Below are 27,995 nucleotides of genomic sequence, written 5' to 3'. Positions count from 1 at the left end.
AGCGAAAATTGGATACTATTTTTGGGCGTACACAACCGTCATGCTCATTACTCCACTTCTCGTGATCTTTCGTGGAAACTTCCCGGAAGTGTTCTCTGTGCGAAAGAACGGACAGCAGGACGTTATCGATTTAGAGAGAGAAAGATGATCAATGGACTGAGAAGATTGAGGAAGAATTGAATCTTCTCAACAACGAACAAACAAACGGTTCACATTAATCTTTCAGCGGTTGAAAGGAAGGTGAGAGGAAATCCCCATTTTTTTTCATAACAAACGCGTTTTCTAATAACTCATAAATGAAAACCCTAGTTTATTCACAGTTCCTTTACTTTTTATTTTTTATTTTTTATTTTTTATTTTATTTTTTTTATATCATTTTCATTCTAAAAATAGCAATCCATATTGTAATTCTCACCACCACAAGAAATTGTTTTTTCTTTTACTTGAGGTAAGGTGATCCTTCCAGATATTTACTGTATCATCTCTCTTGCGTACAGTCGGAATCGTCCTCTTCAACAATGAACAATTCTTCTCCATATCGACGACACTTTGATGAGGAAATTGGAAATGGATATGGAAACAACTTTGTAGATGAAGAGGAAGCTAGTACTTCTGATCCATTCGACATTACAGACACTAAGAATGCTTCTGTTGAACGATTAAGAAGATGGAGGGTATGTTCTCAACAATGTCTGTGTTTTTGTTTATTGAAACAAAAGTGTTTGACTTCATAGTGTTTTACCTTTTATTGGAAGCTTTGTGATTTATTCATTTTGTTGTTTAGGTTTTTCACAATGTTATACAATTTCATTCTTTATGATCAATTGAAATCTTTGCAGAATATGGGTGTATAGACGTATTGATCTGTTTTTACTGTTTGATTGATTAACTATTCGGTCACAGGCTCCACAATTTGAAGAATGCAAAATAAAAAGAACAAACTATTAGGGCTGTAAATTATTCTTATACACATTACGCTTTTAAAGAAAATGTAGGAACATAAAGAAAAACGACGATAAAGATATTCAAGTATGGATTGTTCATACAATATTTTCTTACTGATTAAGTTTAATTTCATAATTCTTTTATTTATTTTAGTTTGTTGATAACTTGAAGAGTAGTTTAACTGAAAGATTTTGTTTTAGGGAAATGGACTTGATATATAGATAATTAGATATTATAATACATTTTGATCAAAATTGTAAGTTATCTCTTATAAATTTCAGTAACTCCAATTCGAAGTTAGAATAAGTGCTATGTGTATGAAACTTATTGCTAGGAATTTATCTTACTATCTCACCAAGCTAATAGTTACAAATTTATTTGTACTTTGATAAAAATTTTCTGTTGTCTTACTTAATTAAATTGAACTTTCCTTATATGGTTTATGGTTACATGTATGACATGCAACACTTTCAACCAAGTATCTTTGTTTTGTCATTTGCAATCGGATTTCCTACTTTAGTTCTGCCTTTTTAGTTGTGGAGATCATATTGATCTAGATCTATGTATTTGGTCTCGTCCGAGAAGGCTGAGAATCTCGGGGCTCGGCTCGGTCTCGGTGCTCTGGCTAGACGAGACTTGGCCGAGACACCGAGTTAGGGTTTGGACGAGAGTCTCGGGTGTCTCGGCCCGAGATAGACCGAGACCGGGGCATCTTTTAGATTTTTGGAACTTTTTTCTTGAAACTTTAACTCCTAATTGTATACTACTATTTATTTCCTTCTTAACTACTTATTACATTTCGAATCAATCTAAGATAAGTAGCAATATTTTCTATAGATATTTTAGGTCCTTTTCCTTATAAAAACTTTAAAAATTCTACAAAAACTTTGAATACTTATTAAGTATGAACTTCATTATTCACTTATTTCATTGAAGTGAACTATGATAAGATATAGTATACTATGAATGATTACAGTAATTTTATGCCAGAGAAACAAGTTCTAGTGGTTGGCGGCAAAACTTTTCATGTCGGAGTCGGAAACGTTGTCGGACAAGAAACACTATCTGTGGCAGATCAGAAACCCACCGGAGAAAGTTGGTGTGACTATCCCCTCTGACACTTCATCGCCACTGCAGAAGATGTCTGATACCTTGTTCCAGCAGTCAACCCCAGTTAACCCTAATGATGATGGAGTAGCAGTTGCGCCCGAAGTCCAATTTTCGAAACATGATCGGCTTGGGAAAGACAAGTATGGTAGCAAAGGAATCAGAATTCAAGAGCCATTGGCTGATAGTATGAGAGGGATTGACTTTTTGGTTGCTGCGACGAAGGAAGCCATCAGTTCTCAGACAAACAAGGGGAAAGAAAAAGTTGGCGAGGATAGCAATGGAATGGGTCTGAATGATAAGTTGGACGGGAAAGATGGTCAAATGCCATCTAAAAAGGAGGTGATGGCAGCTGTTAAGGATTCGATGAAGAACTCAAATAAGTGGGCCAAGTCGAAGATGGTCTTCAGCCGGAAGATGACGGTCAAGGTGGTTTATAGGCCCAAGAAAGGAGTAGGCTGAGATAGAAGTAAGCTAGGGCTTGAAACCCAGTACAGTGAGGGTGTTGTCTTAAATTCGGCTGGGGGAGGTACCCGTCTGAGTGGGCCTTTGATGTCCAAAGGCAAGGTGTCTGGAGGCAGCCCCAATCTAGACAAGAGAGTTGATTGGTTAGTGGATACAGGTGGCGCTCTGGGCTTCTCTGATGTCCAGGATAAGAACAAGCTGCTAACACTTATCCACAATGAAAAGGTGGAGCTAGGGCAAGTGTACATAGAAGGGGAAAATCTGGGCGAGCCTTTGATTATCCCACCTTTAGCCATGGTGATACTAGAGGGGCAGGAAAGCCTGTCAGTGTTGAGCAAGGAAGGAGGGTCGAGTTCGAAGACAAAGGCAAAGAAGATTCCTAGAGAATTGAAGGCGCTCGAGTGGAACATGTCTGTTCTGATGAAGAAAAAGAAAGTGTCTAGCGCGATCAAGTTCCCAAGGTATGATTCCCCCTCATGCCTCTAAACATTCTTAGTTGGAATGTTATGGGGTTGGGAAGCGCAACAAAGCACTGTGCAGTTAGAAATTTGATTAAGTCTTGTGCTTCTTTTGTTTGTATTCAGGAAACAAAGTTGTCTAGTTTGTATCATCTTTTGGTTCGTTCTTTATGCGGCAGGGGAACCATGGTTAGGTTGCTTTACCCCTTCCATCGGTGCGTCGGACGGTATTTTGTGTTTATGGAACTCAGTTGACATGATGCTAGTAGATCAGTTCGTTGGTTGTTTCTATGTTAATCTTGTTTTGAGAAATATTAAAGATGATTTCTTGTGGGTCTTTTCTAGCGTTTATGGTCCTTGTATCAAAGAGAGAAGACAAGAGCTCTGGGATGATCTTGATGCAATTTCAACAAGATGGCCACTCCCATGATGCTTAGGGGGAGACTTCGATGTGGTTCGTATCATACATGAGAAGAAAAATGGCACCAAAATTACTAAGAGTATGAGGGCTTACGAGGATTGGATATCTAAGCATGGGCTAATCGATTTGCCTAAGCAAGGGGCTGAGTTCACTTGGTCCAACAACCAGTCCGACCCAATTATATGTCTGCTGGATAGATTCTTGATCAGCCCTGAGTGGGAGGAGAGGTTCCCTCTGGTGGAGCAGCTGATTCTTCCTAGGCTTCTCTCAGGTCATTCGCCAGTTCTCCTGAAAACCGAGGTAGTATCTTCTTCCCCTCCGCCTTTTAGGCTAGAGGAAAGATGGATGCTTGATATCGAGTTCAAAGACAAAATTAAGGAATGGTGTGGATGGAGGCAGATATTCATGGGGAGGGAACCTCAATTCTTTGGGGCAAGATTCAATACATTAAGGACAGGTTGAGAAAATGGTCCAAAGAGAAATTTAAAAAGTTTAATGCTGATTTGAAAGCAGTAAGAGATAAAATCGACGGCTGGGACAAAGAGGGAGTAGCTCATAATCTTGCTCCTGAGGACTTCGAAGCTAGGAGAAAGAGCAGGATCGACCTCAATACTTCTCAATCTGGAGGAGATCAGTCTTCGTCAAAAGTCGAGAGTTCAATTGTTGAAGGCAAGGGATGGGAATTTGAAAATTTTTTCACAATATTATTAATTATAGGGCAAGGTCAAACCGTATAAGTGAGCTTTTCTTATCAAGGGATGAGAATATGTGAGATGAAGGAGATAAAGGAAGCGACGATCGAGAACTTCAGTGAGTTGTACACTGAGCAAAGTTTTTGGAGACCCTCTATAGGTAACATGTCCCTTCCCACTATTGACCCTGAGTTGAATATTCTGTTGAAGGGCAGACATTAGTGAAGCTGAGGTCGTCAGGGCTATGAAGGACCTTGCTGGTGAAAAAGCTCCTGGGCCAGATGGGCTCCCCATTAGTTTCTTCATCAAATGTTGGGATATAATCAAAATGGAGTTCATGATGACGGTTCAGGAGTTTGTTGACACAGCTAGAATGGACTGGAGACTTAATCACACATTTATAGTTTTATTACCCAATAAGGAGAACACTGCCAACTTGTCTGACTTCAGACCGATCAACTTAGTTCGCAGAGTTTATAAGATTGTTTTTAAGGTGCTAGCATCGAGGCTCAAGATTGGTTTGGATGATCTCATCTCACCCTTTCAAGGTGCTTGTAGCTGGGAGGCAAATTCTAGATGGTGTTCTTATCGCCAATGAGTAGAATTGCCAATGAGTTGAATGATTCGAGAAGGAGGAATGGGTCACAAGGCCTCATTGTCAAGGTGGATCTGGAGAAAGCCTATGACAGAGTGGCATGGGATTTCCTTTATCAGGTTATGGAGAGAATGGGATTTGGCTATAAATGGAGGTCGTGGATTTTTGGGTATGTAAGCTCGGCTTCATTCTCTATTATGGTGAATGGGAACCCCACTAGGTCGTTCCAGAGGAATCAGGCAAGGGGACACCCTGTTTTTCTTAGAAGACTCTATTATCCAATTGGGAAAACTTAAGGACATTCTCATTTGGTATGAATTAGCATCTGGCCTTAAGGTGAACTAATCTAAATCGATGATTTTTTCTTCCATTCAAGATCGCAGTGTGACTGCTAAGACTGAGGTTATTGGCTGTCCAAAAGGTAAGTTGCCCACTTCTTACTTGGGACTCCCTTTCGGTCAGTCATACGAGTGTACAGCTCTATGGGACCCGGTTGGTGGAGAAAGTTAAGATGAGGCTTTCTACATGGAAGGCCAGAACTTTGTCTAGAGGAGGTAAGCTAACCTTGATCAAGTCAGTTCTCTCAGCTCTCCCTCTCTATTTCTTATCCTTATTCAGCATACAATGCTCGGTCCTCAAGATTATAGACAAAAAAATGTGTGATTTCTTATGGCATGACAAAGAAGATACAAAGAGGATACATTGGGTAGCTTGGGATCTTATTGGTAAGGAATTGGAGGAAGGGGGATTAGGCATAAAGTATCTGAAAAATATGAACACAGCTCTTCTGTCGAAATGGTTATGGAGACTAGCAAATGAAAAGACGGCTCTGTGGAGAAACATAATAGTGGAAAAATTTGAGCTGGTGCAAGGTGGTTGAGCACACAAACCTATCAAAACCTCTTATGGGTGTAGTGTTTGGAAAGGGATTGCTGGTAATGCTAAAGAGTTCGAGACGATTACAAAATGGAAGCTTGGGAATGGTATAAACATCAGTTTTTGACATGATATATAGTGCCACCAACTACTTCTTAAAGATAAATTCCCAGCCATTTATTTTGTTGCTGCCACCAAAGATATTTCTGTTTACAAGTCGTATGATTGGGAATCGAGAAGTTTGGTCTGTTCAGATAGAAGGCATCTTAATGACTGGGAAATAGAGATTTACTCCAACTTGATGGACCTGTTAGGCCTCTTCAAACCTAATACTGAGTCAGAGGATGCCAGATCTTGTGTTTTAGAAGAAAAAGATGATCTAACTGTGAAGAACTGCTATCGGAGATTTAGGTCGCAAGACTCGAGTGCAGGGGATACGACTGATTTCAAGTCTATCTGGTCTCCCACCATTCCTCCTAGAGTCAGCTTCGTTTCTTGTGCAGCAGTCCTAGGGAAGTTACCAACGATGGACACCTCCAAAGGCGTGGGCTGCAGCTAACCAATTGGTGTGCTGTATGTCTAATGGAGAATCGATCAACCATCTATTTATTCATTGTGTGGAGGCTTGGAAGATCTGGACTTTTTTCATTGGCTCGGTTGGATGTCAATGGTGCTGCCCCAAGACATTGCCATCGCTGATGGACAATAGAAAGGGGCTTCTCACAGAAAGGTCAGAAAAGACATCTGGGTCCTAATCCCTCATGTGATACGCTGGTCTATTTGGAAAACTAGAAAGGAGGGCTTTTTAGAGACTCGGTCAAGAGTCTGGTTGTGGAAGTGGAAGACGTCCTTGGGTTACTGTTTCATTGGAGTAGAAATTTCGGGTCTTGTAGGAATTTGTCAAATCTTAATTTCATTTACAATTGGGAGGATATCATGACGTAACATCTTCCCTATGTGAATTCCCCAATTCTTATGTACATTCTCCCCTTTTCTAATTAATTCAAACGTTTCAAAAAAAAAATAATTTAATTTTATGTTTAAAGTCCGGTGAATTATGTGGTAACGAAGAGCCAGACAATTAAACTTATTACTTAGTACTTATTAGCTATACATGTTGTCACGGCCTTCGGCCGGACCCATACCGAGACCAACTACATAGATTTACTTTAAGGGTTTTGGTGGCTATCCTAAGGCTTCTAGCAGGTGATATAGTGATAATTATTGCTACATGCCTACAATAAAGTTTGTGACTTTTGTCTATTAAAATGTCAAATTTCCATTTAAGACTCCACCATCAGGAAATTGCGCTTATGGTTTCTCTTATATATTTCCATTTTCTAGTGACCAAAAAAACAAACTATTTCAATGGAGAATGTGTTTAGGTGTAATTTAGATAAAACTGGCAATGAAACTTTTGGTAGCTCAACAATATCTTTTATTACCATTTACCACCTGAAATACAGAAAAAAGAAACAAAATAGCGTAGGTAGTTCGGGTAAATATGAGAACTCTTAAATATTTGGACATGTGCCGTTAAAGCTCAGCTTTCAATATCTTTTTCGTTTTCCAATTTTATTCATCTGTGGACACACCAAATGAAGGTTTATCTTCTTTTTATGCTCCGGGATTTCTATTGGTTTCAAAACGTTTCCAGTTCTCTACTTCTCCCAATATATTTGCTTGACAAACATTTCTTCTGAAAGGAATCATGTATCTTCCATGATTCCATATTTTTTTTATTTCTATTTTATTAATTGTGTGGCACTAGTAGTTTTTTGTTCCGGTTCCTATTGTATGGACCATCTTTTACCATTCTATCAACTTATGGATATGTTCTATTATGAGTTGCTGTTAAAGAAGTTTTCTGACAACGTTAAACTCATAACCCTTTGGTTTCCCACAAACCACATGTGTTTGGGTTCCATGTATTTGTTTTATGATTAATGATTAATTTTATTCTATAGAGTTGGTTTTCTTGTACTGTTATGGTTGGCTGCGTAATTGTCGGGGTTTTATTATATATTTGGGTTTTACCAATCACTATATAGTTATGCACATAGTGTCTAATATATGTTCTTAACTTTCACTTTTGTGTTGTAGTGTGTCTTCTAATATCCTTTTGCTTGGGATAAACTGTTCTTGATACTTTCAGAAAGCAGCACTTGTGTTAAATGCTTACCGTCGGTTTCGGTACACTTTGGACTTGAAAAAGGAAGAAGAAAAAGAAGAAGTTATAAGGAAGATCAGGGCACATGCCCAAGTCATAAGGGTAATTCTATCTAAAATTTCAGATATTCTGTTAGCTTATCTTGTTGGTGTATTTTCTAATCCATGATTCTTTTTTTAGGCCGCAATTCTTTTTAGGCAGGCTGGCGAACGAGCCAGTGGTACGTGATCGATCTCTTACACCCCTTCCTTAACTAGACAATTACCCCTCCTTGAGTAAATTATGCTCTTGATATTTTTTTTAATTGATTTTTCTCGGGAGACAGTTCAGGCTGCCATTATGTCATGTGACAGAAATTTGAAGTTGCGTTTCCAATTCTGATTATGTCAGTTTGTGCAATGTGGTTGTACTTATACTAAGTGTTGTTACTTGTTAACATGCTGTCAGTGTGTTGGCAGTGGTACTATATACTTGTATTGATGTATGCCTTTTGATTGTTACACCAGTGGTAGGGCCTTCTGTACCTGCAGTTTCCAAAGGTGATTATGGAATTGGATCAGACGAACTCTCTTCAATGACTAGGAATAATAATGATGCTGCGCTAAAAGAATATGGCGGTGTAAGTGCATCTCATACATACATCTCTTGCCTTGATTAAATCATATTCCCTGATATTTCTTTATGTAATACATCGACGCATCTTCCAACGTCAGACTAAAGGGATAGCGGATAAGCTGAAGACAAATATTGATAGGGGAATTACTGGAGAAGATGCTGATTTACAAAGTCGTAGAGACATATTTGGTTCAAACACATACCCCCAAAAAAAACCCCGTGGCTTTTTGGTAATTAATAATTATTAAATTCTTTACTGTTTCTTACTATTTAGAAGTGCCAATGAGGCATCATTTTTTTTGTTTCTTTTATCGCATAGATGTTCCTCTGGGAAGCTTGGCAAGACCCAACTCTTATAATCTTGATGGTTGCTGCAGCAGCATCTTTGGCTCTGGGAATAAAGTCAGAGGTGAGTACAACTGTACTGTTGTAGTAGTATCTTTGATTGGTTTTCTGGCAAGTGATTGCCGTGATTTTTTTCAAATGCTATAAAGCAGTTCTTCAAATAACAAGAAGAGGTTTTGTGGTTAGCTATGTGTTTGGGCTTTCTGCAGTCATCTTTTTTCCTGGCTGTATAATGTATGTTTTATTTGTTGCTAAGAGTGTAGGCCTAGAGTTAGAAATTTAATATTATTTTGACATCTATAGATTTAGTAATTGTCAAACGTCTACCTGTTGTTTGAAGGTTCATTAACTAGTAATTGTATCCAAATATGAGGCTTGGAAAATGTTGCAATCGAATGTCTGATTGACATGATCACAGTTGAAAAAAGGAACAGGAAAATAAGTTCATGATCACGGTATTCTCGCTACCCATTTATGGAACTAGAAGAATTTAAGGAGAACTTCTTGTATTGTCTTTGTTTAAAATTTAAACAAAAAAATTGACCTTTCTTTACAGGTTCGTTAGAAACCTTTCTACGACTAAAAAAAAAACCAATAGTAGTTCTTGCCAGCAAAGTGAAGTGGACTGTGGGCCAGTTAAATTAATAGGTTTCTAATAAAAGTAGTATTCCCCGAGAGTCTGGAGACCATATAAGTAGAGTAAGGTCGATGTATTAATAAAAATAGACTTCAATTATGTTCTGTGCTATTCAATTAGCTACCTGGGTAAATAAAACATGAAGGGTAAACACCAAACTATCTGTGGTTATTACATAGTTCATTCACCGGATTCCGTGCACCTGCAAGTGCAGGTAGTGCATCTCAGTATTATCTCTTGTTCGTATCTCGTCTACAACGTGATTGCTTATATATGGTCAAGCTCTAACTTATTAGTTTTGCCTCCGTTACTATATGTATGTGATTTGAACTTCTACATCCTACTGTTTTCAAACATGTTTTTACCTCTTATTTACAGGGTATCAAAGAAGGGTGGTATGACGGGGGGAGTATTACGTTTGCTGTTATTCTTGTTATTGTCGTCACAGGTACGGTTAACTCTTTGCAAACACTTGCATGTGGAGCCGTATAAAGTGATCCAATATATAATTTGTAGAAGGATTATCTTTTTCTCAAGTAGATCATCTTTTCCGTAAGTAGATCATCTTTAATGAGCAACATGTAACTTCTATTTTTCTTGGAGGGCTGGTGGAGTTTCTTTTCCTGGCAAGCCTTTGTACAGCCTTAATTCTAATAATATTCATTCTCGATGTTAAATAAAAAAGAGATTATAATTCCATCTTTTTTACTATAAATCTACAATGTATGTAATAACAAATCCATATTTTCTGCAATAATTTTACAATTTATGTAAAATTTTAATTATTTTTACGCTAGTTGGAATTTTCACAAAATAGTTGTCTTTCCAGTGCAACCAAAATTTTTACTGAAATTTTGATTAATGACACCAGCATGTGAACTATATTGATTCATATCTTAAGTTAAGAAACTAGTTCCAAAAAACTATCTTAAGTTATTTGTTCAAAAGAGTCTAAACCATAGTTACCAGATTCAGTCATTTGGAGACTGAACTCCGATCTGGTTCGATCGTACCCTTTTAGAGTGGGTACGCGAATCAGATCGCTAAATCTAGCGTACCCATTTGCAAAAAGAAAAAAAAGATGAAAACATGATATTTAGGGTTTACAAAGTGTGAATATTGCTTTAACTTTAGGGTTTACACAGAGGTAGATGATTCTGCTGTGAGACTTGAAGATTTGCGTTGATCTTTCGAAGACGATAATGACAATAAATAAGATGATTTAGTTCTTTGATTTGAGTTATTAGACTATCTTTGTTTAGGAGAAGATGATTTAGTTATTCAATTTGAGTTATTAGACTATCGTTGTTCAGGAAAGATGATTTAGTTATTTGATTTGAGTTATTAGAGATTGAGATCTATATTTCATTGGTTTTAAGTTCCACGTCACACATATATATATATATATATATATATATATATATATATATATATATATATATAGGAGCTAAGTTAAAAGGCGTGTCGAAAAACGAACTTTGGACAAAGTGCATTTCTTTCTTCAATCATTCATTCGATAGGCGTGATTCCCCGGAGGCAGGACACATGCAGTTCACTCGGCCTATTGGAATAGAAGGATATATATATATATATATATATATATATACGTATGTGTATATATATTGCATAAATTTTGCGAATAATTATACCCCCTAGCGAATCGGAAACGTCTGGTTAGCGTACCCCGTATCCGTACCCCGTATTCGTACCGGAGCTTATCCCGTTTCTGGTAACTATGGTCTAAACTGCATCTTAGAAAATGAAATGAGTATTGGTTAGAGTGGATACATCTCTTTTCTCATAAGTGATTGTGTGGGCACAATATTTCTTTCTAGTAGACCTTAGGACTGAATTCCCATTATTGAATTTATACCACCATACTCAAAGATGTATGTGTGTGTTATTTGATTAACAAGTTGTTGCTATTCCTTATTATTTTGTAGCCGTCAGTGATTATCGACAATCTCTTCAGTTCCAAAACTTGAACGAGGAGAAAAGAAATATACATTTGGAGGTTGGTTTTCAGCTAATCTGGAGAATGTTCTCTTAGGGTTCTTTCTATTTTATGTTTCTGTTTACTTTTAAATTAGATAAATCTACGGTAATTATGCAGGTTGTGAGAGGTGGTAAAAGAGTTGAGACCTCGATATATGATATTGTTGTTGGTGATGTAGTACCTCTGAAAATAGGTGATCAGGTTAGTCGGCATTGGTTAGTCAATTTTGTTTTTGGTGCTTCTTTTCTTATGATTTCACGCCCGGCTTTGGACATCTTTTTCCAGGTCCCTGCTGATGGAGTTTTGATTGTTGGTCATTCTCTTGATATTGATGAATCTAGCATGACTGGGGAGACTAAGCTCGTAAGCGTTTACTGTTCCAGAACGAATTGTGCTATACTCTAGAACTTATATTAGTTTGCACCACCCCTCCCTACCTTGCTTAGCCCGTATGCTATTGGAGTACACACATTACTGTTACAAATTTTCTACACGATGCGGCCGTAATTGAGAAAACATGGCCCATAATCATGTTGATAATGTTCCATTTGAAAGAGACAAACGTCCATGATCATCTCGTTTGTCCAACATCTGGTGTAAACTCAAGTATTTACTCTTTACATATGGATAAAATAGAACCAGAATACAAAGTAGATCGAAGTGGAAATAGGCAGGGAAAGATCTTCCCTCTTTTATGACTATACCAAATAGTCTCAATATATGTGTTATTAAACTAGTCTTATGTTCTTTATTAGCCTTGCTACTTTAGATCCATGTTGGGAAGATGGCTGTGAGCCCGTCACAAAAACAAGCCTAAAATAATTAAGATTGCTTCTATAGCAACCTTAATTTAGTTATTAGTCTTAGTGGAAAGTCTAATTCTTTTCTCAAATATTAGTCCGTTTATTTATTAAAGTTGTCATGATAAATGCTCAATTGTTTTCTGTAGTAATTTAAAACTGAGATACAATGTGGAGGACATGTTGCTGACTCATGAGAGAACAGAGTTATGGGTATACGGACGGATGGAAGTACAACATATCAATGTTTTTGACAGTATGTCACTATTTAACAGACACGGATCTTGAAACTATAGGCAGATTAATGAGTGCCAGGCTGATTAACAACGAAAATAAGGATTGGGCTCATTAGGATTATGGCCATCTAAGTAATGTTGGATATTGCTGCTGCAATCACGAACCTATGATTCATCACGGGCACACCGATTAGTTCCAGTAGCCAAAACCAAATGTATTAAGAAGACCAATGTATTAAGAAGACCTACCTCGTAATATCTAGAAACTTTTTGAGATGTCATATGTATCTATTATCTACCATTTAAGAAAACATCTTAGTATACATGTTTGTGTCATTTTTACATGGTTTCCTTTGGACTTTCCAACTTTTCTTTAATTGTTATCGTGCATTTTTAATACTTACTCCTAAAAAATGATATTACGATGCAGGCTCGCAAGGATCGCAATCATCCTTTTCTGATGTCTGGATGCAAAGTGGCTGATGGTTATGGTACTATGGTGGTAAGTATCAGGTGTTAATTACTTAATCACGTGTAAGTTGGATGGTCTTAGGAGTGATTTGCTAGATATCATACAATTAGTTGTGTTCCTTTCTGGAGTTAAACTTCAAGTTCGACTTGTAGTTGATCTTAGTTATTACCTGTTACCTGCATGGTGAAGCTTAGTTACACAATAAGTCTCCTATTACGAAGTTTTTTTTTAATCTCTCTTTGACTATGAAAACACCTTAACTTGGATAATCATTGTTTCTCGTTGTGGGACTAATTTCTTCTAATTTATCACCAAATGTTTAGGTAAAGTATAAGAAGGGAAAGAGGAATTATTAATTCAGTTGCTTGAAAATGTACTTTTGCATGTTTTTAGCTACTTAAGTAGTCCTCTGTTTAAACTTTTTTCAGGTAACTGGTGTTGGAATAAACACTGAGTGGGGGTTGCTGATGGCCAGTATATCCGAGGACACTGGCGAAGAAACTCCCTTGCAGGTTTATCTTTTAAGAGAACTCATTCTATTCCGTAACTATATCTACTCATGCGCACGCGGATAACTTTTCATGGATATAGGTTCGCTTGAATGGTGCTGCAACTTTTATTGGCATGGTTGGGCTCACAGTAGCTGGTTTGGTGCTTGTTGTTCTTATGGCCAGGTAGGTCGAACTCTTGTAATGAGTTATCGTTCACGGTTCACTATGTTTATTTTGATGGATATACTCACTTGTTTGTTAAACTGCGTCTGCCAGATACTTCACTGGTCATTCCAAAAATCCAGACGGATCAATTCAATTTGTCAAAGGGGTGACTAGTGTTAGCAGCGCAATTGATGGAGCTGTTAAAATTTTCACCGTTGCAGTGAGTACCCTTTAGTACTTAGTTATTTCTTGAGTATGTATGAGACTTGATGATTGACAATGAGAGAACTATTTTAGGTCACCATTGTGGTTGTTGCAGTGCCTGAAGGCCTTCCTCTGGCAGTTACTCTGACGTAAGTACTGCATTAACATTTTCTATTCTGATTTCTGTTTTTATATACTTTTGCTTGTCATACTGCTTTATGTAATCCTTAGCCACTTCTTTTAGAATAAAATTCTCGTTACTGTCCTAGTGCCCCACTTGATTTTTCTGTTATTTTAGTTATCAATTATCATTTGGCTATTGCGAGTGGTGTTGTTTGTCTAACCTTGCTACTTTCTTTCTGACCCTGACACAGCCTTGCATACTCGATGAGGAAGATGATGGCAGACAAGGCTCTGGTATGTGGCCCATTCAATTTATTATTCTTCAATTATACATTGCAGTATTTCATACCATGTGGTTTGACATAGTTGAGATACAGGTGCGTAGGCTTTCTGCTTGTGAAACTATGGGCTCTGCGACAACAATATGCAGCGATAAGACTGGCACATTGACCTTGAATAAGGTAAATCATTTTGAGTAACAAGACATTTGTTGGTCGCTGGAAGATTTGTTTGGTCTGCCGGGTGTTTTGATAGGTCAGGTCTTTATGAAGGGGTCCTATATTGTTTCTGAATGTCAAGACTTTACTTTTTAGACATTCTTGATTCTTCTATTTCAACTTCTGATAGTTTTGGGTTAACAACTGGTTAAATCTCTTATTTTTATAGATGACCGTTGTTGAGACCTACAGCGGTGGGAAAAAAATAGATCAACCAGATGACACGTCGCTGCTATCCCCCACCGCAGCAAATCTGCTTATAGAAGGAATTGCACAGAACACCACCGGTAGCGTATTTACATCTGAGGTAAGTCCGTCCCCCTTACGTATAAAACATAGTAACTGTGCTGTTTATTTGGTTGGTATTTCTTTCATGATTTCAAATTCTTACGCAGTTTTGGGGCTCTGCTTGATGTGCCAGAGTTATATCTGCCTGAGCTTTAGTGTGGTCCTTATCAGGGCAAACATGCAAAAGTATAGGCTTCAATTGGTTAAAAAAAAAGTATAGGCAGTGGCCCAAATGAATTTGGTAAAAGAGTATATGTAATATGTGGTTTGGAAGTATGCACGATTTTCACTCTCTTGTCACCAAATTCACATAAGCCCACGACATGTGTACACAATGCATGCCAAAGCAGATGTATCTATGTAATGAATCCTACCTTTGTTCTTGAATATTTCCAAAATTCTCATGACATACCAAACAGAGCACTAAAATAGGTCGTTTTAGAAAGGTATATGATATTGTTATTTCATTACTTCTGTATGATGCTGAGTAATTGAGTAAAATCTAAAACTGCGTTTAGACTCTTGACTCACGTAAAGTGTATACCTTGTTTTTGTTCCATACGAGAAAAATTAACCCCAAGGATAGTAGTGTTTACTACCTATTCTTTTTTATAGCATTATCATTCGTACATCCAGCAGAGTTGTTGAGTACCCAATATTAAGTGGTAATTTTGAGCTCTTTGACTGCATTTTGTCAGGGTGGTGAAGTTGAGGTTTCTGGATCTCCCACAGAGAAGGCCATTCTTTCTTGGGCTGTCAAGGTTATCAACTAACATTCATCTGGTTACTTTCTATATTGTACTCTATTTGGAGCTCATCCTAGTTATTTATATTTATGATATAGCTTGGAATGAAATTTGATGAAGTAAGATCACACTCCTCAGTTCTTCACGTCTTCCCTTTCAACTCGGAGAAGAAGCGGGGTGGTCTCGCGTTAAAACTGGTAATTAAATTCCCTAAAATGTCATTTCAACTAGTAGAGGACTATAGTCTGTTTAAATTTTATAGCATGAAAGATGAATACTTCAAATAAGTCATAGTTAAATATGTTTTGAGCCATGAATTTCTGTTTAACATGAGGTTATCCTTCAAGTGGGATCTACCAAATATTTTATTGTAATCGAAAATGAATGTGACTGTTTCTCTTGGATTGACCACTGCAGTTTGAAAAATAGGTTCCTGAGTTGACTGCTGCATTCTATAAGCCTTTCCTTTTATACTAAGCAGTTGATATTGGATACTTACCATGGAGTTGATATTGGATACTTACCATGGAGTTGATATTGGATACTTACCATGGTGATACACGATATCTCCAATATGCTCAGGAAAATATTGGAATTATTGGAAAGAAATGAAGAAGTAAAATAAGAAAGCTATATGGCTGATACATAGCTGATGTTGTTGGCCAAGAACAAAGTAAATTGTTTTCTGGTATGACGTATGAGGTAGAGGCCCATGTCCAACATAGCGGTCACCTTTGCGATTTTGAGTTTTGACTACTCAGCTTATCTTTAAGTCAGATTAAAGCCTTGTGCGTCAACAAAATTAGTTAGAGCTAATCCATTTCAATTGCCTAATGTTCCTTAAATATGAGATTACCAATCTTTAAATTTTTTGTGTATGTCATTATTGCAGTCTGACTCCCAAGTTCATATACATTGGAAAGGTGCTGCTGAAATAGTCCTAGCTTCATGTACCGGATACCTTGATGTGGATGGTTCTTGTAAAGCTATGGATGAGGATAAGGTAGCACCAATGTTTCTATTGTGAAGTAGTAGAAAACTCTTTTTTAGCATGTCTCTTTAGTTAACCAGATTCCTTTCGAGTAAAAATATTTGGCGAAATCTAAGCTCATTCGAAATTGCCACTCTTGAAAGGTGGACATAAGATTTATCATCTCATTTTAAGTGCAAGATTTTTATACTTAGTAGAATAAGAAAGCAAGGAATGAAAAATCAAAAAATTTTGGTCGAAATGATTGAAATTCTTTTATTTTTCAAATTAGGGAAACGAAATCAAGCTTACAGAAATTCCGTACAGGGTTTCGACTGAAATAGCACAAAATTTTGCTTTAAGTTTCAACTTGTTTGAAAACCCACATTCCAGACTCCATCTGATTGGAAAAACTGAACATACCATCTTTTCTTCTTTTTCTGGTTAATTTCATTGAATTTTCTTCTAATTTCTTTTATATTTCATTATTTATCATCTTCACAATGAAAACCCCAAGAACTTTTATCAAACTTGAGAAGATTTGAGAACTTCAGAAACCTTAGAGACGGAAAGCTCGAAAGAAGACAGAAGAACGGCTGTTTTGATTTTTTCGGTTGAGAAGAAATCCTAATCTTTGAAAAGTTTTATTCCGCCCCTTATAAGTGTAAAAGGCGCCCCTTCCATCACAAATTTCCCTCTAAAGCTGCCTTGAGGGAGACGCCTTTAACAATTATATAGGAACTTGAGTCAAATTTTGTTTTATAAAGGTACATCTTTTTTTATATTTCATGTATTTTATTTCTAAGTATACATAATTGTTCAATTTAGCAATTTACCCCTGCCTTAACTATAAGCTGAAATAATTCAATTTACCCCCTAACCTAACTGTGTGATTACTTATAACTCCTCAAACTAACACATTTTTTTACAAATCTGTTAATTTCTTCATGTTTACTCCTTGTATCAACTATTTATTACTACTAACAATAAAAAATGGGTGTTATTGTCAATAATATTCAATTTAATCCCGGACATAACTGTATGATTGTTAGAATCGACATACCATCTTTTTTATGCTTTGTCATGGTTTAATAAACTTGTAATATACAATTGCATAATATTTCTATCATTTCCGTGGATTTGGAAAATTCCACTCACCTAAATATTTCATGGGCAGAGTGAAATTTCCACCTGAACTGAAATTATTCCTTGGTAAAAGCAATTTAGTTTTTCAGTAGTTTGGTTCTTGCAAAAGAATTTCTTCTGATGAAAAAATTGTAACTACAGGTGGTGTATTTCAGAAAAACAATTGAAGATATGGCTGCAAATAGCTTGCGATGTGTTGCTATTGCTTACAGACCTTATAATTTGGAAAAAGTTCCAGGCGACGAAGAGAGTTTGGCACAATGGGTGATTCCTGAGGATGAACTAGTTTTGTTGGCTGTTATGGGGTTAAAGGTACGCAACACCTGTCCGTGATAGGACAAACCAAATTTTACTATCTTGTACTAGTAATGGCTTATCTAGTTCATGGGCATTCATCGCAAGGCCGGTCCTGACTTTTGTGAGACCCGAAGCCAATCAAATAAATGTGGCCTTTGTTGGAGATTAGAGGTATAGATACTTCAATACACTCAAATAAACTCAAAAGATTCACATCAACATACTTTCATATAATAAAGCTTCTTTAGATCTACACAATCTCATAAAACAAGAGACACAAAGTTTTGTCACAATATTAAACTAGATATTGAAGTTAGTTCTTACCTTAAACACAATATTCATACTAGATCTATGTCTTCTTCTTCAAGTTTCTTGTATACTATTCTCCTTTTACTTTCTCTCTCTAGATTGTTCTTGAACTTGACTAAGAAAAGAACTCTCTACACCCTTTTAATTAATTTCATGAGGCTTTTACTTTTTTACCCCTTCTAGTTTGGTAAACCAATTACTCAAACCCACACTTTTATATTGGGCCCAAACCCAAATTTGGTTTAAAAGCCCCCTTCTCAACATCCCCCCTTAAACCAAATTTCCATAGCTTCTCATACCTAACATCCACTTCAATCTCTCAAAGACATCATGCTTCAAGGGCTTCGTAAATATATCCGCTATTTGATCTTGAGACTTGCAATACATCACTTCAATATCACCTTCCTTAACATGTTCACGAATAAAATGGTAGCGTGTATCAATGTGCTTGCTTCTTTCATGACAAACGGGATTCTTGGCTAAAGCAATAGCCGATTTGTTATCAAGGAACACTTCGGTTGGACCAACTTGAGGGCATTGAAGATGCTTCAACATATTTCTTAACCAAATTGCATGACAAACCATAGAGCTAGCGGCTACATATTCCGCCTCACAAGTAGATAAAGTCACAATGGGTTGTTTTTTAGAAGACCAAGTAAATGCCGTGTAACCCATAAAAAATACAAACCCCGATGTACTATTTCTTTCATCTAAGTCTCTACCCCAATCACTATCGGAATAACCGATAAGCTTAAAATCTTGTTCACAAGAGAAAAATAAACCATCATTGATCGTACCTTTAATATATCGAAGGAGCCTCTTTGCAACATTAAGATGAGATTCATCCGGTGTCTCCATGTACCTACTCACTAGCCCAACTCCATAAAGAATATCCGGTCTTGTACATGTAAGATAACGTAGACTTCCAATCAAACTTTTGAAATATGTAGGATCGACATCACTTCTTCTTGAGCATTTTCTCAACTCCACTCCACTTTCAAGAGGGGTGTTTACCGGATTACATGACTCCATTTTAAACCTTTTAAGAACTTCCTTAGCATATCCACTTTGAGAAATAAATATGCCATTTTCCATTTGCTTCACTTCAATACCAAGGAAATGACCCATCAACCCAATATCGGTCATATCAAATTCCTTAATCATGCTCTTCTTGAACTCATCAAATAGTCTTGAATCATTACCGGTGAATATCAAATCATCAACATAGAGACAAACAAATAACATACCTCCACCTTCTTTCACTTTCATATATAAAGTGTGCTCATGAGGACACTTTTCAAATCCATTTTCTTGAAAATACTTATCAATTCTTGCATTCCATGCACGTGGAGCTTGCTTTAACCCATAAAGGGCCTTCTTCAACTTATAAACTTTATCTTCTTTGCCCTTTCTAACATACCCTAAAGGTTGTTCAACATATATCTCCTCCTCAAGGATACCATTCAAGAATGCCGACTTGACATCAAGTTGATAAATTTTCCATGAATATTGAGCCGCTATAGAGATTAACAATCTAATTGTTTCCATACGAGCAACGGGAGCAAATACCTCACTATAATCAATGCCGGCTCTTTGCTTGTAACCTTTAGCTACAAGTCTTGCTTTGTATCTTTGGACTTCTCCACTTGCATTCTTCTTTGTCTTATACACCCACTTCACACCAATAGGTTTGTATCCTTTTGGCAAATTTGTCAACTCCCAAGTATCATTTTTTTCAATTGCATTAATTTCTTCATTCATAGCATTTTCCCATTTTTCTTCTTGGATGGCTTCTTCATAACTAATAGAATCACAATCCATGAGAAAACAACACAAATTTAATTCTTCTTCATTATCCACAACTTCATATATCTCTCTCAAACTTCTTGTTTTCATTGGCCCTTCATTAGAACTTCCCCCCGATGATGAGGATGATGGAGATGAGGACGATGGTGTTTGTGGGTCTCTTTGAAATTCTCTTGGAGGCACATCTTCTTCTTCTTCTTCTTCAAGTCTAAGTTCAACTTGAACAATTTCTTTTCCTTTCCATTCCCATGCCAAATCTTCTTCAAATACCACATCCCTACTAAATAGAACTTTATTGACAATTGGATTAAACAACTTGTAACATTTCATTTGCTCATTATACCCAAGAAAGATACATTTCTCACCTTTGTCATCAAGTTTTGTTCTTCTTGCTTCCGGTATCTTTGCATAAGCAATACATCCAAATATCTTTAAATGAGATACACTAGGCTTGTAATAACCCCATGCCTCTTGTGGGGTCTTCATATAGACACTTTTAGTGGGACATCTATTTAACAAGTATACGGCACATGCAACGGCTTCACCCCAAAATTCTCTAGGCAAACTTTTTTCTTTTAACATGCTTCTTGCCATGTCTAATATGATGCGATTTTTCCTTTCGGCAACTCCATTTAGTTGTGGTGTGTATGACGGAGTAAGTTCATGAACAATCCCATGTTCTCTACAAAACATATCAAATGCTCTTGAGGTATATTCTCCACCTCTATCGGACCTTAGTTTCTTTATCATAAAACCACTTTGTTTCTCAACCATGTTCTTGAACTCTTTGAATGCCTCAAATACTTCGGATTTATTTTTTAGGAAATAAACCCATGTTTTTCTACTAAAATCATCAATAAAAGTGAGAAAATAATTGTTACCTCCATTTGTCATTGGCTTCAATGGACCACAAACATCGGTATGCACAAGCTCCAATATATTAGATGCTCTCCACCTCCCTTCTTTAGAAAAACTTGTGCGATGATGCTTGCCAAAGATACACCCTTCACACACTTTGTTTGGGTGATCAATACATGGTAAACCCCTTACCATATTCTTGCTTGCCAAGGTCTTCATCCCATCAAAGTTTAGATGCCCAAGTCTCAAGTGCCACAACCAAGATTCATCTTTCACAATAGAGTTTAAGCATTTTGCATCACCATGTTGAATGTTCAGGGGAAATAATCTATTCTTTGCCATCTTTACCTTAGCAATTAGAGTTCCACTTCTTTTACTTAATGTGAGATGAAGATCCTTCAATCTTATATCATAACCTTTTTCTAAAAGTTGTCCCAAACTCAAAATATTATTTTTCATTGCGGGAACATAATAGACATCGGAAATATAGTTATGTTTTCCATTTTTTAGTTGAATGAGGATATTACCTTTCCCTAGCACCGGTATCTTTGAGGAGTCACCGAACTTTACACACCCTTTCACACTTTCATTCACTTCAACAAACAATTCTCTTTTTCCACAAATATGATTACTTGCACCGGTGTCGAAATACCAAGTGTTTGTTTGTGATTCGTCAAGACCATCACAAGAAAATAACAATGTAGGATCAACATTAATTTCTACTTCATCTTCAACAAGGTTTGATTCTTCCTTAACTTCATTTTTATACCAACATTCATTACTATAATGCCCGAGCTTGTGACAATTATAGCATTCAATATCCCTTTTGTCTCTACCTTGGCTATTATAAGGTCTAGTAAAGTTTCCTCTACCTCTTCCTCTTGGTTCATTTGTTCTTCCTCTATTAAAAAAATTTCTTCCTCTTTGGTTTCCAAAGCCTCTTCTACCATTATCATAACCTCTACCATGACTCTCATAGCCTCTTTCTTTTTGGGGTGTATATTGTTTTTCTTCTAAAGTGAGTTTTGCTTGAAGTACTTGATCAACCGAACAATTTGAAGAGGTTGCGACATTTCTATTCACCCTTTGTTCATGGATTTGCAATGATCCCATCAATTCATCTACCGTCATGGATTCCAAATCTTTTGATTCTTCAACGACAATAACCACATTATCAAATTTAGGTGTCAAAGACCGTAAAATCTTCTCCATCACCCGAACATCATCACATTTTTCACCACACCTTTTCATTTCGTTAACATTAGACAATACTCTTGAAACATAATCGGAGACAAGTTCTCCTTCATTCATACTCAATCTTTCAAATTCACCACGCAAAATTTGGAGGCGAACCTTTACCACTTTATCAACTCCTCTAAATGAATTCTTGAGAATATTCCAAGCCTCTTTCGATGATTTTGCTTCGGACACTTTTTCAAATGTAGGACCATCAATTCCTTGATAGATAAGAAATAAGGCTTTTTTATCCATCTTTCTTGAGTCTTTAAGAACACACTTTTGTACATCATTCATAAAACTCTCTTCTTCTTGAGTTGGTTCTACATAACCATTTTGAACAATATGCCACAAATCTTGAGATCCCAATAATACACTCATTTGAATACACCAATGTTCATAGTTCTCTTTAGTTAACTTAGGTATTTGAGGTTGTATCATATTTGACATTTTCTTAAAAGATCCCCAAAAATTTCACAAACCCTAGATCTCAAAAAATGTTGAGAAAGCTTGAATTGATAAACTAATATGGCTCTGATACCAATTTGTTGGAGATTAGAGGTATAGATACTTCAATACACTCAAATAAACTCAAAAGATTCACATCAACATACTTTCATATAATAAAGCTTCTTTAGATCTACACAATCTCATAAAACAAGAGACACAAAGTTTTGTCACAATATTAAACTAGATATTGAAGTTAGTTCTTACCTTAAACACAATATTCATACTAGATCTATGTCTTCTTCTTCAAGTTTCTTGTATACTATTCTCCTTTTACTTTCTCTCTCTAGATTGTTCTTGAACTTGACTAAGAAAAGAACTCTCTACACCCTTTTAATTAATTTCATGAGGCTTTTACTTTTTTACCCCTTCTAGTTTGGTAAACCAATTACTCAAACCCACACTTTTATATTGGGCCCAAACCCAAATTTGGTTTAAAAGCCCCCTTCTCAACAGCCTTGTATTTTTTAAGTATATAGGTATAATTTGCCAAAACTCTCGTGCTAATTTTTCTCGGAAAAGAATCTAATAGTTTTTAGGTTCAACGTCGTAGTTAGGTGCAATTGTTTGCACATAGTAAGAATTGTGAAAGCTTATACATATACCACAAGATTTACACAGGTTAATTTGTAGAAGTTCGCACATGGATGCATGAATTTGCACAAGAAGCTGAAGTTGGAAAAGTATTCACATTTATCTATAATTCAGACGAACAAGAGACAAAGGAGATGAGAATGTTTTTGTATTTGACTCGTTGACAGATGACCAACCAACATGCAGTGACGCCAAATATGAGGCTTTGTTTGCTTTGGGCCCAGGGCCGGGCCTGATTCATCGTGTAAGCAAAAAGGACCTATATTCCTGTTTGACACTGAAGTATGGTCCTTCATGTACAAAAAAATCATCCCCAATAACTTCAACTTGGATTGAGTTATTAGAAAACCTTATCCTGGGTAGCCTGAAACTGTTGTACTTTATAAGTAGTGTATAAGAAATAGTAGATATATTGACAGTTGTTGTTGGATCCAAATCAATGGCCCCAAAAGACCCCCCCCTCCCTTTAACAAATTCACAGTGATAATGGTTTCTAATAGTCATAATTCGTACATACACCGGAACTTGGAAGCAGGAAATTTTTATGACGGTTTTTAACATAAACACCGATGTCTTTCTCTCTCGATTACATTAATGTCTTTTAGTTTAATTGAAAATATAGTATGTGGATGTCTTAACTTAGTACTCGCTTGAATTTCTTTATTATACATGCCCCTATAATTGCCAGCGGTAATACAGTTAGCATGCAAGTTTGATGCCGATATCCTGAGATAGGCTTATGATCTCAAGAGAGTCGTGGGATTATTACATGAAATATACAGTTATGATACTAATTTTATTTCTATGTTTAGTATTTCCATAGATTTCTTTGTTTAATAATAGCACATTTTGTTGCAGGATCCTTGCCGCCCAGGAGTTAAAGAGGCAGTACAACTATGCACACAGGCTGGAATTAAGGTACATGATTGTATTCTTTCAGTAGTTAAATATGAAATTTCTAAATTTGTAGACTACCGGATGTTACTTATCATTCAACTTACATTGAGAGCTACAAAATAGCCAAGTTGACAGTTGATCTGAGAGATTTCTTAGTTTTAGTCGTCTAATACGTTATATTTTATCATTCAAGTCGTGCAATGAACATTTCATGTTTCTGAGTAACAGGTACGCATGGTTACTGGAGACAATCTTCAGACGGCGAAAGCAATCGCTTTGGAGTGTGGAATTCTTGGTTCTGGTGCAGAGGCTACAGAGCCGAATCTTATTGAAGGATGTATCTTCCGTAACATGTCTGAAAAAGATAGAGAAGAAGTTGCTGGAAGAATTTCGGTATGATCTAATGTTCAGCACTGTAATGTGATTTGTACTTCTAGGTTAAGTCTGAATTTCTGAGTTCTGAAAGTTCGCAAAGCGATGGCACATAATACTACGTTATAGCTACATGCAAAATTTATCTATCACACTTGAAGTGTCCCAAGTTACCCGAAAGGAAGAACAGAATTAAGTTTGATGTTTCATGTTTATAGGTAATGGGAAGGTCTTCTCCCAGTGACAAGCTTTTACTTGTGAAAGCGCTAAAGAGAAAAGGTCACGTTGTAGCTGTAACTGGAGATGGCACTAATGACGCTCCTGCGCTGAAAGAGGTATAGCATTTCTAGATCTTTCGATCAGTAGCACATCAGTCAGCTTTGACATGCAGTGGAAGACTCTAGTTCTTGTTATATTCAGAGGAGGCGTGCTTAGATGGCATGAGATATTGCTGTTAATCCTATCGTTTTGGACTTCAGGCGGATATAGGTCTTGCGATGGGTATCCAAGGAACTGAAGTAGCCAAAGAAAGCTCAGACATAATCATATTGGATGATAATTTTTCTTCAGTTGTAAAGGTTAGTTGCAGTATTATTACAAAAATTTATGTTTTCTTTTATGTCATACTGGATGAAAAGTAAAAGAACAATGATATCTTGCATCTGGGGATAGTTTTATCAGCCCAACTAATCGTGGAAGAATAAGTAGGATTGTCGGGTTAGTGGTTAAGATCTCGGTGTTCCTGGCTTGGTATTAAGTAGTTTAATATAATTGATACATAGATAATGAGAATAAATATAATAAATATAATAACAAATAATATTTGTAATAATAACTCATGACAGTATAGTTGTTCTATGATTTTGTGTTACTGTGAGAATATTGTACTATAACATATAAATCTATTGCCAACAACCCTTGGTTGGAGTTGTAGGAGGTTTAGTCTTCCACCTTCTAGGTCATGGGTTCGAGGCACGCTGACAGTACAAAAAAAACATAAAAATCTATCTAGCTTGTTACCCGTGTGTCTCATTCATACAACCTTTTCTCAATATATTAATTCAAATTGTTCAAAAATATTCAACAGAGGAAGTTGCATAACCCATTTTTCAGTTTTTTCTGATGTTCTTTCCCCCCCTGTAAAACCTAGGTTGTCCGTTGGGGCCGGTCTGTATATGCAAATATTCAGAAGTTCATCCAGTTCCAACTGACAGTTAATGTTGCAGCTCTTGTTATTAATGTTGTTGCTGCAGTTTCCTCTGGTGATGTTCCTCTAAACGCAGTGCAGGTCAGTACCTTCGTTGCTTTTCCTTCCTCAGTTGATGAATTTCTACGTCTTCTCACCTTCTCTCATTGTCACAGCTTTTGTGGGTTAATCTAATTATGGACACTCTTGGAGCACTTGCACTGGCCACAGAGCCACCGACAGATCATCTGATGGAAAGAACTCCAGTTGGTCGAAGGTTAGAATTCTTAAACGTTGCATGTTATATTATATCTCAACCTGCGCACACATCTATCTCTATGACGTCAATAGGAGTTACGAGGGTCCACAACATCCATGTCTAGTGGGCTCTCATCTTTGTTTGAAGCGTTTCCACAACGATTTATGTCTCCCCTAGCATTTCCTTTACTTTTGATTCTCTAGATTCGTGAATTTCCTTTCCTTAGTTTATTTTAACATGCCATTAGTAATTGTGTTTCTGTTCAAATCTCCAATGCCGGAAATATATAATACTTGCCTATTTTCTCAGGGAACCTCTTATCACAAATATCATGTGGAGGAACTTACTTGTACAGGTAACTTTTGAGGAACTTTGCCTGATTCTCAACCTTGTTGCAAGTATTCAGAGTAACATATTCGCTTTTACCTGTGTGATACAATTTAATGAGTTTCCGCTGTTGCGCATCACAGGCTCTGTACCAAGTCACCGTACTCCTTGTCCTCAACTTCCAGGGTTTGAATATTTTGCATTTAAAGCATGACACAGCTGATCATGCTACTCAAGTGAAGAATACTTTGATATTTAATGCCTTTGTACTTTGTCAGGTTAGTCCCTCTTCAAATTTATCCAATAGTTCTTAAGTTCAGTTGAAAAACTATGAATTTGAGTTGACTTTTATTTATTTTATCAAGTGTAAACTTCAGTTGGAGCTACCACCGACTGTTTATAATAGGGGACAATGAAACTGTTCCCGAAAATATTGATAATTAGACAACAAAAGAAATACCTAGTGCAGCCCATGGTTATTAACCTCTTCACAAGGTATGGAATAAAAAATAAAAAATCTGACTGTTAAATAGTGAGCCACATAATTTGATCTGAATACTTCTCAAATTTGAAGATATGCTGAGACATGATGAAAGTCCTTTTACCCCTTACCTGTTCTCTGTAAAAGGTTTACCTATAATTTTGTCAATTGAAAAAAAGGCTAATAACTCAAAACTTGTAGGTATTCAATGAGTTCAATGCTCGGAAGCCAGACGAACTAAATGTTTTCAATGGAGTAACAAAAAACCGCCTTTTCATGGGTATTGTGGGGATGACTGTCGTAATGCAGGTGAGTAAAACATCGACTACGTAAACCCTTTCTTCACTTTTCATCATGTCATATCTGTATAATATCCTGACCATATGCCCTTTGCTTTCGACAGATTATTATCATCTTTTTCCTCGGAAAATTTACTTCTACGGTAAGGCTTAGCTGGAAGCTATGGCTTGTTTCCGTTGTCATCGGTTTTATCAGGTTAGTTTCATTAAGAAACGTCGAAACCTTATTTTTAACGCAGTCTTAGTTTGCACTTAATAACTTCTTTTTGTTTTTCTTGCTGTTTCGAAGTTTGCCTCTCGCTGCCCTTGGGAAACTTATTCCTGTCCCCGATACTCCCATAAGCGCCATAATTAGAAGGCCATTTCGTCGTCATCATTCTCCTCGTTGTAAGTAACTTCAAAATTTCGAAACCTCTGGTTGTGTTAATTGCTTTTCCATTTACCACAACCAACCCAAAGGTTTTTACATCATTGTTTTTGTTATTCACAATTAGAGATTTGGGGTAGTTCAGTAGCTCCCAGTTACTAAACTAATCAGAATCAGAGCAGCAAAAACCGGTGTTCTGATTCAGTTAGGTTCTCTCATAAACGGTTAACTATACTCTTTGACCTATCGAAGTTATAATTGCGAGTTTCAGCATTTAACTGTCTATGTGTGTGTGTATAAAATTTCAGGATGAGTACAGGATTAGGAAAAAGAACAACAATAAGATCAGCTGGTAGTTAAGGAATTGGTTCTTGGAGCAAATAAGTAGAGCACCGACGAAGAAGATTCAATAAATTCAATCATCCAAAAGATCTCTTTCCACTAACTAAAATGATTGTTGACAATCAAATAGCTAATCTCTTTCCACTAACTAAAATGATGGTTAACAATCAAATAGCTAATCTCTTTCCACTAACTAAAATGATTGTTGATAATCAAATAGCTAATCTCTTTCCACTAACTTAATGCAAAAAAAATATGTTTCCCACTTAATGTAGAAAAAATATGTTTCCCACTTTCATATTTATTTACTATTGTTTTCCTTTTTTCACTACAATTAAATATTAATAGAACGAACGGATTTTAATGTTAAGATGTGATTATATATTGAGTAGACAAAA

General features: G+C 36.5%; 1 protein-coding gene across 5 annotated transcripts; it reads left to right on the top strand.

Annotated features, from left to right (window-relative positions):
* On the top strand, positions 1-27,995 carry LOC147531639 (calcium-transporting ATPase 9, plasma membrane-type-like). Of its 5 annotated transcripts, none has more exons than XM_086646062.1 (35): positions 1-240; positions 498-674; positions 7,715-7,831; positions 7,910-7,949; positions 8,236-8,348; positions 8,443-8,574; positions 8,664-8,753; positions 9,705-9,774; positions 11,270-11,340; positions 11,440-11,523; positions 11,608-11,685; positions 12,789-12,860; positions 13,259-13,342; positions 13,422-13,504; positions 13,598-13,706; positions 13,784-13,839; positions 14,065-14,107; positions 14,191-14,274; positions 14,480-14,617; positions 15,297-15,359; positions 15,443-15,541; positions 16,237-16,347; positions 17,602-17,772; positions 23,926-23,985; positions 24,193-24,357; positions 24,555-24,671; positions 24,816-24,914; positions 25,487-25,624; positions 25,699-25,799; positions 26,091-26,136; positions 26,252-26,386; positions 26,791-26,898; positions 26,993-27,084; positions 27,178-27,275; positions 27,564-27,995. In XM_086646062.1, coding segments are annotated over exons 2-35 (3,225 nt in total). In that variant the 5' UTR covers positions 1-240; positions 498-518; the 3' UTR covers positions 27,566-27,995. The 5 variants fall into 5 exon arrangements, 4 of the variants coding, with proteins under 4 accessions (XP_086502188.1, XP_086502190.1, XP_086502189.1 ...); XR_015227303.1 differs by having other exon boundaries at positions 18-240; positions 25,563-25,624; XM_086646064.1 differs by having other exon boundaries at positions 18-240; positions 27,383-27,995.

Source organism: Eschscholzia californica, unplaced genomic scaffold (genome assembly GCF_041429995.1).
Source record: "Eschscholzia californica isolate CP2 unplaced genomic scaffold, dmEscCali1.0.p SCAF_6, whole genome shotgun sequence".
NCBI classification, from domain to species: domain Eukaryota; kingdom Viridiplantae; phylum Streptophyta; class Magnoliopsida; order Ranunculales; family Papaveraceae; genus Eschscholzia; species Eschscholzia californica.
The sequence above is the reverse complement of the archived record's forward strand: the minus strand, read 5'-3'. Positions and strand labels throughout refer to the sequence as shown.

What these genes read in the sequence shown, in the direction of transcription:
- LOC147531639 (XM_086646062.1), top strand. Translation starts at nt 519, where the DNA reads ATGAACAATTCTTCTCCATATCGACGACACTTTGATGAGGAAATTGGA. An exon ending in CACATGCCCAAGTCATAAGG is followed by an intron (nt 7,832 to 7,909) that starts GTAATTCTATCT and finishes TTCTTTTTTTAG; the next exon opens with GCCGCAATTCTTTTTAGGCA. An exon ending in TGACTGGGGAGACTAAGCTC is followed by an intron (nt 11,686 to 12,788) that starts GTAAGCGTTTAC and finishes ATTACGATGCAG; the next exon opens with GCTCGCAAGGATCGCAATCA.